General features: G+C 51.3%; 1 protein-coding gene across 1 annotated transcript; it reads left to right on the top strand.

The window, feature by feature from the left end:
• The first annotated feature begins 2,256 nt into the window (after nt 1-2,256).
• Krt4 (keratin 4) lies at nt 2,257-8,101 on the top strand. The gene is made up of 9 exons (XM_050130609.1): nt 2,257-2,782; nt 3,946-4,160; nt 5,003-5,063; nt 5,431-5,526; nt 5,916-6,080; nt 6,222-6,347; nt 6,942-7,162; nt 7,365-7,399; nt 7,495-8,101. The coding sequence occupies exons 1-9, from the start codon at nt 2,294-2,296 to the stop codon at nt 7,689-7,691; spliced, it is 1,605 nt and encodes a 534-aa protein (XP_049986566.1). The 5' UTR covers nt 2,257-2,293; the 3' UTR covers nt 7,692-8,101.
• Nucleotides 8,102-9,109: the final 1,008 nt, after the last annotated feature.

Genomic DNA, 9,109 nt, shown 5'->3' with positions numbered 1-9,109 from the left:
AACATAGGGCAGACATTCCAAGAGAGCTGCTTCTACCCAGAATGCACTGGGCTTCCCACTTCTGTTTTGTGAGTGAAAGGATGTGTATATGTTTCAAGGAACCACCAGGAAAGCCTTCAGTCATGGGTTTGTGGTTTGGATGACCCTAGGCACAAAATGAAGGTGATTGTTTTGAGATATTATGTGCCATTTCTCTGAAGATTCCCTCTTCTGGTCCTGGCTTCCTCTCCTTATGTTTTTTTGTTTTGTTTTGTTTTGTTTTTGTTTTCCCAGACAGGGTTTCTCTCTTTAGCCTTGGCTGTCCTGGAACTCTCTCTCTGTAGAACAAGTTGGCCTTGAATTCACAGAGATCCCCCTGCCTCTGCCTCCAGAATACTGGGATTAAGGCACACACCATCATTTCGCAGCTCTGGATTTCTTTTGGCTCAGTACTTGACATGACCATGGCCTTATGTCATTTCCCCCACTGAGAGTATTATTGTTCCACATATAAGACCCAGGGCATGTCATGAGCCCCCTGGGGCTTTATCTGGCCAATCCCCACCAAAGCCTTAGCACCTGTGGAGGACAGAGGTGAGGTGTGGGGATGTGTGTAGAGAGGAGGGCAGAAAGAGGGCGTCTCTCAGAACACCTCCCCCAGCACGGGGCCATTGAGACGGAGCTTTGTCACCTATCTGCCAAGCCACACCTACTCCCAGACTAGGGTGGGCATGCACAGGCCTGCATGCTAGTGTCCCATAGTCCCTTTGTCCTTTGATCACAGTGCTTGGCTCAAAACTGGTGCCCAGCAAATACTGGGGGCAGAGGGGCAGCACCTCCCTGATCTGCCATGCTCAATTGCTCTAGCTTCGTGTGCAAATCTGGGCTCTAGCCTTCCCAGTCTGGGCTCCAGCCCTCCCAGCGCCAGTGTAGGCCTACTGTGGCCAGCAGGACAGAGGAGAGGGGAGAGCTGCAAGGATTGCTGGTGAGCCAGTCCTGGTAGCCTGGTCTTCCCTGTAGCTCCATCTCTAGGACCTGACCCATGCTCATTCCCCCACCCCTACCCTGAGTTCTTCATGCATCAGGGAAGCTTTCGGGGGAACATTGGCATGGGGAGGTCCAGGTCTGTAAGGTTTTCTAGGTTGCTGGTGGCTGCTGCTCACATCTGGTTTTTTCTCAATGATGGATGGGGGAGGGAACATAGAGGTATTGGATTTCTAGTGGACAGGGTGAGAATGAGTGCCTGTTGACCTCCGTACACTGGGCACCTTGGGTACATTGTCTTATTAACTATGCTCAGGCACATGTCTTGTTTTACATATGAGTTGGCTGGGCTCCGAGGGTCCGGTGATCACCCTAGGCTGCATCACTAGTTAGAAATGAGTGTAGTCGGATACAGGTCAATTAGAAGGAACCCAGGTTCTAGGAGTAAAACTAGGATTTTGCAGCTTACACATGCCTGGGAGGAGGGGGACCTGAATTATCACCATTCTGCCAAATCAGTCTTCAGAATCAAGAACGTTGAGAACTTCTTTCCAGAATTCTGGGATCACAGTGGAAAATCCAAACATGCTATGCTCTGGGGAAGCCCAGTGAGCCCCAGGGTGGTCGTAGGCCACATGGTGAAATCCCAGACAGGAGCTCCTTTGGGTCTTGCTTGGAAAGGCTACCAGGCTGGAACTGTAAGAGAAAAGCTTTGGTTCCTAGGTGGACGCAGGGCCAAGGACGCATGGAGGATAAGAAGGAAGGCTACAGACTCTGAGAGCTGTCTGTGACAGCTCAGAGTGCCCTTCCATGATAAGATCTCACTTGTCTTGAGAGGAAATGTAAATATTTGCCTTTCCATTTTACAAGTACTGAGGCTGAGCTCAGAGAGAGGCTTGCTCGGGTCAGGATATTCTGACAGTGGCAGGCTGTGCCCTGGAACCCAGGTTCTCAGGTTCCAGAGTCTGTGGAGCCCCACGAGGCTGGCCAGGAAGGTGGAAGGGCAGCAGGGCTTTGCAGGGCTGAGCCAGGTGGGCCGAGATGCAGGATGCCCTGGGGCACTGGCCCAGGGAGGGGATTGAACCGTAAGCCGTGCCCTCCCAGTGACTTCTGAAGGTGTGTTTAGTGACATGCTCAACAGGTGCAAGAAAGATGGGCCTGTGCCAACGGCCCAGCCCAGGGATGCTTCGGATTTTTCCCTTTATGCCCCTGAAACCAAGCCCTGCTGCTCTAGCACATATAAGCTCCAAGGGCCAAGGGCTCTGGCATTCACAACCTGGTCCTTGCTTCGCTTCTGTTCTACGCTCATCACAGCTGCACTCTCTCAGCCATGATTGCCAGACAGCAAAGCGTCCGCGGAGTCTCTCGGGGCTTTAGCGGTGGCTCAGCCATTGCCGGTGGGGTCAAGCGGGTGGCCTTCAGCTCGGCCTCCATGTCTGGAGGTGCAGGTCGATGCTCGTCCGGGAGCTTCGGCAGCAGGAGTCTCTACAACCTTGGGGGTCACAAGAGTATCTCCATGAGCGTGGCTGGGTCCTGCCAAGGCGGAGGCTATGGTGGTGCTGGAGGCTTCGGTGTTGGAGGTTTCGGTGCCGGGTTTGGTGCTGGTGGCTTTGGCGGTGGTTTTGGAGGTTCCTTCAATGGTCGAGGTGGTCCTGGCTTCCCTGCCTGTCCTGCTGGAGGTATTCAGGAAGTCACCATCAACCAGAGTCTGCTGACACCTCTTCAGGTGGAGATTGACCCAGAGATCCAGAAAGTCCGCATGGCAGAGCGTGAGCAGATCAAGACCCTCAACAACAAGTTTGCTTCCTTCATTGACAAGGCGAGTGAGCCTGCCATGAGCTAGGGTGGCAGGAGTGAGTCTTGAGTCCTGGATCTGAGCCAGGAGGTCATTTCGTACTCATTTTTGTCTCTGGGAGAAACCTCTTGTGTCTGAGGCTGCTTCAAGTGCCGAGAGAATGCTCTTTGCTTTCTCTAGTCCAGCTTCCACTTTCATGCAAGATCTGGAGATCCCGCTGTGTAGACTCAGTTGGAGTCTAGTTACTCAGAGATGTATGGCCAGGGACCAGTGTGGTGCTCCTGTCCGGGCTGTTCCAGATAACTGTGCATCAAGGCTTTGGTTCCTGTAGGTGTTTGAGGCAGGAGAATGTGTGGGTACACTTGCTCTCCCTGCTAGCTCAGATAGGCCTGCAGTAGCTGGTGGAGGCCAGGGACACAGACTCGGGTGACAGACTGAGGGCTCTTGGTGCCTTCTGTCCTCATTTCTTCTCAGCTCACCTTTCAGAAGGTGGGACTCTTGTTCCTTGTGCATACCACGGGGATGCTCTGCTAGGCCACTCTCTGGCAGGCCTGGCTAGGTGCTTTAGAGAGAGAGAGAAGGCTCCAGGAAGTTCTTGTCAGGGTGGATTCTAACTGAGTCTCAGGACATGTGTGAACTTGGTCGTGTACAGATTCAGGAGACACAGGTTTTCTGTGTAGCTCACACTGGCTTCAAACTCATCGTCCTCCTGCCTCAGCCTCCTGAGTGCTGGGTCACACAGGCACACCACCGTGCTTGGCTTGTTTTCAGTCTTTAGTGAGTGTGTCTGTTCTTCACTGTGAGTCAGGAGCCACTGAACGCAAGCACCTGCCACTAACTGTGCTTGCACCTCCTGGTCTCAGTACCTCCTGGTCTTATTTGATTTGATTTTTTCACAGACACTTCTGTTCCCTAACCCTGCACCCTGGTCTGCTGTGGTTAGAAAGCCACACCAGCTGCACCTGCATCAACCCTACACTGTGTTCTCCAAGCTATGTGTCCCTCAGGCGATGATGGGCCCAGTAGATGCTTGTCATGATGGTGCCCTGGGCTTGCTATGTAGTGGCCCAAGCTGGGTGACTCTTAGGTGGTCTGGCTTCCTGGACCACTTAGGTTGGTGTCAGCCTCAGACACCCTCCTGCTGAAGCGTCTGGCCCTTACTAGTGGCTTATGTCTTTTCAACACAGGTGCGATTTTTAGAGCAGCAGAACAAGGTCCTGGAGACCAAATGGAACCTCCTCCAGCAGCAGACAACCATCACATCCCCAAGGAACCTGGATTCTTTCTTTGAGACCTACATCAATGCCCTGAGGAAACATCTGGACTCTTTGACCAATGACAAAGGGCGCCTACAGTCAGAACTGAAGCTCATGCAGGACAGTGTGGAGGACTTCAAGGCCAAGTACGTGGAGAGCAGGAGGGCTGGTCCAAGTCTAGGCTCCTCTTCAGTGGCTTGGGACTTCAGGCTTGAGGAATCCAAAGAAAAGCTCCTCTAAGCCAACTTTCATATTCAAATGATCATGTTTTCACAGGCAGAGGCCAAGTAACCTCTAGTTGCCTTAATCAGTAATAGGTTTAGGTTCCTGGGTTTGCTGGGTACAAAATGGATCAATAGCAGTAGCTTGGTTGTGGATTGGAATATAGATTGTTACGTAGATTGGAAAAAGATGGAGCCGACTGAATACTGATTTGTGTGTATGTATATATGTATATGCTGTGTGTGGGATGTTTGTATGTGTTATGTTTGTGTGTGACCTTGGATGAGTTTCTTAAAATCTATGAGCTTTGGATTTTTTAGTCTTTAGTAGGGGTAGTATTCTTACCTTATGACTGATGAGAATTGAATTAAATGGGGAGTAGGGAGGGAGAAGGTAGGACATACAGTGGACACAAACAATACATAGAAGCTTCACTTTTGCTCTCTGTAGGATGGGGCTGAATAAATGAACACATTCACACACCAAGAAAAGAAAACTGGAGTGTTTGCCTAGAATTTAGAATCATGACAGTATTTCTAATGATCTAATCTTGTCACCGTGCTGAGGTTCCCCTCACATCTTGTTCCCTAAAAACACTCTTTCGGATGTTTGTTTTTATGTCTTTGAATAAACCAGGGCCAAGGCTGTGGCCGTATGCTTGCGTGCTGCTCATGATCTGGGTGTTTCCAAATTCATAGGTGTTGGGAACAAGCAGTCGGCCTTGGGAAAATGACTCATGGTCTTTGTCTTCCTGCCTCTACCCCAGGTATGAAGATGAGATCAACAAGCGTACAGCTGCAGAGAATGACTTTGTGGTCCTCAAGAAAGTAAGCCAGGAAGGATGAAGGAAGATCTTGTAGCACCTCTGTTGGAAGTGGCCCTTGGCTTAAGTCCTGTGTTTAGCCCATCTCTGCCTGTCTTTATCTTCCTTGGCTCTGCCTGGAATTGTGGTACCAAAGGAAGTGGGTAATGGTGTGAGATATAAAAGGGAGTAAGTGTGTGAGGAAAACCCATCTAGACAGTGAACTTCACATATTCTGATGGCTTTAGTGGTAAAGCACATCAAACGATTCCCCTACCTTTGCTATAATAAACTATAAGGGCTCCTGGGGGTGTTGATCAACAGTAATTCCTTCTCCTTATTTCTTTTTCCTCCCCCTTCATCTTCCTTTTTCTCTTCTTCTACTTCTGTAGGATGTGGATGCTGCCTACATGATCAAGGTCGATTTAGAGGCCAAGGTGGACAGCCTTAAGGATGAGATCAACTTCTTGAGGGTCCTTTATGAAGCGGTAAGCCCTCCATCCTCCATTTAAAGGAATACAATCCCTATCTGTGAGGCTGTGAGTCCGAAGTCATGGTTGTTAATATAGTCCAACAATTTATGTCAAGGCAGTGGGTTCTTGGCAAGGCCATAGAGAGAAAAGACCGACGTGAGAGACTCAGTGGAGAGTTTCTCAGGACCAGATGGCCTAGAGGAGGATTAGAGCTGGAGGTTGCTAGGGAAGCCATTGCTACCCATCATGTTTCCGTTCTATTGCCTTCCACCCAACACTTAACGTCCCTGCTGTTAACTCTGCTTCTATCAGACCCGTTTCACAGTCTTCTCCATGGAAATGGAGCCAGAGGTCAGGGGAGACTGACTCTCCTGGGGTCTGATGTGAGTCATGGGGTCTTGTAGGAGCTGTCCCAGATGCAGACACACGTCTCTGACACATCTGTGGTGCTGTCCATGGATAACAACCGGAACCTGGACCTGGATGGCATCATTGCTGAGGTCCGAGCCCAGTATGAGGAGATTGCCCAGAGGAGCAAGGCTGAGGTCGAGTCCTGGTACCAGACCAAGGTATGTGTGTGAGATGAGTGGGTCCTCTGGGTACCACTGATCCTTGTTTGACCTGGGATCTTCTTTGGTACCACCTTTCCATCTGTGGTTATCCTCACTGGGTCTGCTGTAAACCTTAGAGCCTGCTCCCTTGGGTATTAGGTCCAGCAGCTCCAGATCTCAGCTGACCAACAAGGGGATAGCCTGAGGAGCACCAAGAATGAGATCTCAGAACTCAACAGGATGATCCAGAGGTTGCGGGCAGAGATCGAGAACATCAAGAAGCAGGTGGGTGTGGTTGCCTTTATGGGGGCCAAGCAGATAAAGCACTAGGCTGGCAGATTCCAGGCTTGTCTATAGGGCCTTTGTACCTCCTGATATCAGCCACACAGATCTCCGCAGCATGTTTTGTTTAATGTGGTATGGCATCCCAAACACAGGGCTCCTGACTAGTCTTCCCTGGTTTTTATATATCTTTATTTTGTTGGTCTGGTGAGGTTATGCGTGAGATCTGTGGCCATGTTTCATGCCTACATTGATGTGTTCTGTCTGGAAGAAATGGGATTCTTTTTTTTTTTTCCCTCTTTCTGAGATGGGGTTTCCTCTGTGTAGCCCTGGCTGTCCTGGAACTTGCTCTGTAGACCAGGCTAGCCTCCAACTCAGAGATTTCTTGCCTCTGCCTCCTAAGTGCTGAGATTAAAGGCACTTGCCCTGCCCCTAGTCCTCAAGTTAGGAATGGGACTCTTGGGTCAGGAAAGGTGTGCAGAAGAATGAACAGAATTCTGTCATCTTAACTAAGGGAAGCTGACCCAGGAGAAGAAACAGGCATAAAGTTCTCTAAAGTAGGGAACTGACTTTGCCCATCAATGTCCCTGCCCACAGTGCCAGACTCTGCAGGCGTCTGTGGCAGATGCAGAGCAGCGTGGGGAGCTGGCCCTCAAAGACGCTTACAGCAAACGCACAGAGCTGGAAGCTGCCCTGCAGAAGGCCAAGGAGGACCTGGCCCGGCTGCTGCGTGACTACCAGGCTCTCATGAACGTCAAGCTGGCCCTGGACGTGGAGATCGCCACCTACCGCAAGCTGCTGGAGGGCGAGGAGTGCAGGTGCGGGCGGCTTGGGTTTGGGTGACTCAGCAGGATTCTTGCTTCGGTGCCGTGCTGGTACTTACTGAGCAACTGGCAGAGCGTGGGCTGACACTGGAGCGCTAGTCTGTGGTTGCTTAAGGCTGAGATAAACACACACTATCTATGTGCTGAAGGAAGTGGGTTCTGTTCTGCATGGCTCATGGCTCTTTCTCCCCACCAGGATGTCTGGAGAATGCCAGAGTGCCGTGAGCATCTGTAAGTACCTTCTGCGCCATGCCTTCGACTCCTCTGGGTCTGCATTGGGGACTGCTGGAGTTGAGAATAACTGTGTACTTTGTCTCTCCTTCCAGCGGTAGTTGGTGGCAGTGCCAGCATTGGCGGTAGTGCTGGCATTGGCGGCAGTGCTGGCATCGGCCTTGGCCTGGGGAGTGGTTTTGGCTCCGGTTCCGGTTCCGGAAGTGGCTTTGGATTTGGTGGTGGTGTCTATGGAAGTTCTGGTACCAAGATTACCTCTTCCACCACTGTGACCAAGAGATCCCAGCGATAGAAGAGAAGGGGTCCTGATGGCCCTGAACCTGGCAGGGCCGGCCATTGCTGGTGTCTCCTGCTTCCTTCACTTCACCTCCACTCTTCCTTCCCAGCGCTCATCTTGTCAGCGTCTTCTTTTCTCTGCCCTGGTCCCTCAGTTCCAGGATGATCTTATTGGTTGTGGTGTGGCCCTATTGGAGCTTGGTAGCTTCTTCTCAGTTTGGGCCTGGTAACTGCCCCCTGCGATAGGAGGGGTGTCTGATTTCACCCCAATGGACAGAGGGGATGAAGACCAGGATCTCCTTCAGGGCCACACGCGGCCCCTCCAGCCACACCCCCTCCTCCAGATCCTGGACATCTACTTGCTACAACTCTGTTCATTTTCCACCACCCGGCAGTGATGGGCTCGGCAAGAACAAAGACTGCTTGGTGTCCCATTCAGCCCGGCTCTTCTCTCTACTCATCCCCAATAAAGTGCTTTTGTCATTCATTCCGAGTAACTGGTCTTGTGTCCTGTGGAGAAGGCTCCAGGAGCCCATTTGCTGAGATACTTTAAGAATCTGTCTGTACAGATTCCCACTTTCTCAGATCCCCATTTCCAAGACACAGAAAGGCATGCTGTCAGAGATACAGGAGGCAGGGGAGCAGATTCACAGAACCCCCAACTATATGAAAGATGGTTGATGTAGGGTGACCTGGGGCAGGATGTCTCAGTGTGGAGCCTGGGGTGAACCTGGGGGAACAGGCTGAGCCGGCAGTACACAGGGCATCTGATCATCCAGTGTCTTTGCTGTATACAGCACAAAGCTTAGGGAATAGCATGGACTCAGTGTCTAACAAGAGCTCTTCAGTGCTTATTCACTGGTCTGGGATCCAACGCAAGGCCTGCATAGCCTGGTATGTTCTCTGAGCCACACTTCAGCCAGAAGCTCTCCTTTGTTTGCTATCTCAATGTACCTGAGAGGCTTTCAGGAACCTGTCCTGAGAGCCAACATGGTCACGAGAGTTGGGTTGAGGAGAGCAGGCACATTCTTCCAGAACTGGAAGTCTCTGTTCACTTCTCCTCCTCTTGGGCTAACCGGGCTTCAGTCTAGGCTGCTGTCCCTGAGAGGAGGGGAGATGGTGGACGGCAAGGAAGGGGGACACTTCTTGATTGGGCTGCCCCTGGAGATTCTGTTGGGTGTGCTGCTGCAGGGGGAGAGGGCAGTTTGAGGAGAGGGCTTGGCGCAGCCTTTGAGAACATCATGTTTCAGTTCTGGATCTAGAACAATGCTTCCTCCCCCTTCCTCAAAAGACAGAGAACACAGCTCCCCTTACCCAATCCTTCCCACAGCAAGTATCACCTTTTCCCTCTAACTCTGGCCTAACGGTGCAGAGGTGGGACGTGGAAGGGTTTTGCCCAAGCCTTGAAACATCTTGGGTTTCACCTCTGGGGAC

This window comes from Alexandromys fortis, unplaced genomic scaffold, assembly GCF_014885135.2.
Source record: "Alexandromys fortis isolate MF-2015 unplaced genomic scaffold, M_Fortis_MF-2015_v1.1 scaffold_348, whole genome shotgun sequence".
In the NCBI taxonomy this organism is placed as follows: Eukaryota; Metazoa; Chordata; class Mammalia; order Rodentia; family Cricetidae; genus Alexandromys; species Alexandromys fortis.
The sequence above is the reverse complement of the archived record's forward strand: the minus strand, read 5'-3'. Positions and strand labels throughout refer to the sequence as shown.

Coding starts and splice junctions, on each gene's coding strand:
- Krt4 (XM_050130609.1), top strand. CDS start 2,294: ATGATTGCCAGACAGCAAAGCGTCCGCGGAGTCTCTCGGGGCTTTAGC. Junction 5,064..5,430: donor ACTTTGTGGTCCTCAAGAAA/GTAAGCCAGGAA, acceptor CTACTTCTGTAG/GATGTGGATGCTGCCTACAT. Junction 5,527..5,915: donor TGAGGGTCCTTTATGAAGCG/GTAAGCCCTCCA, acceptor GGGGTCTTGTAG/GAGCTGTCCCAGATGCAGAC.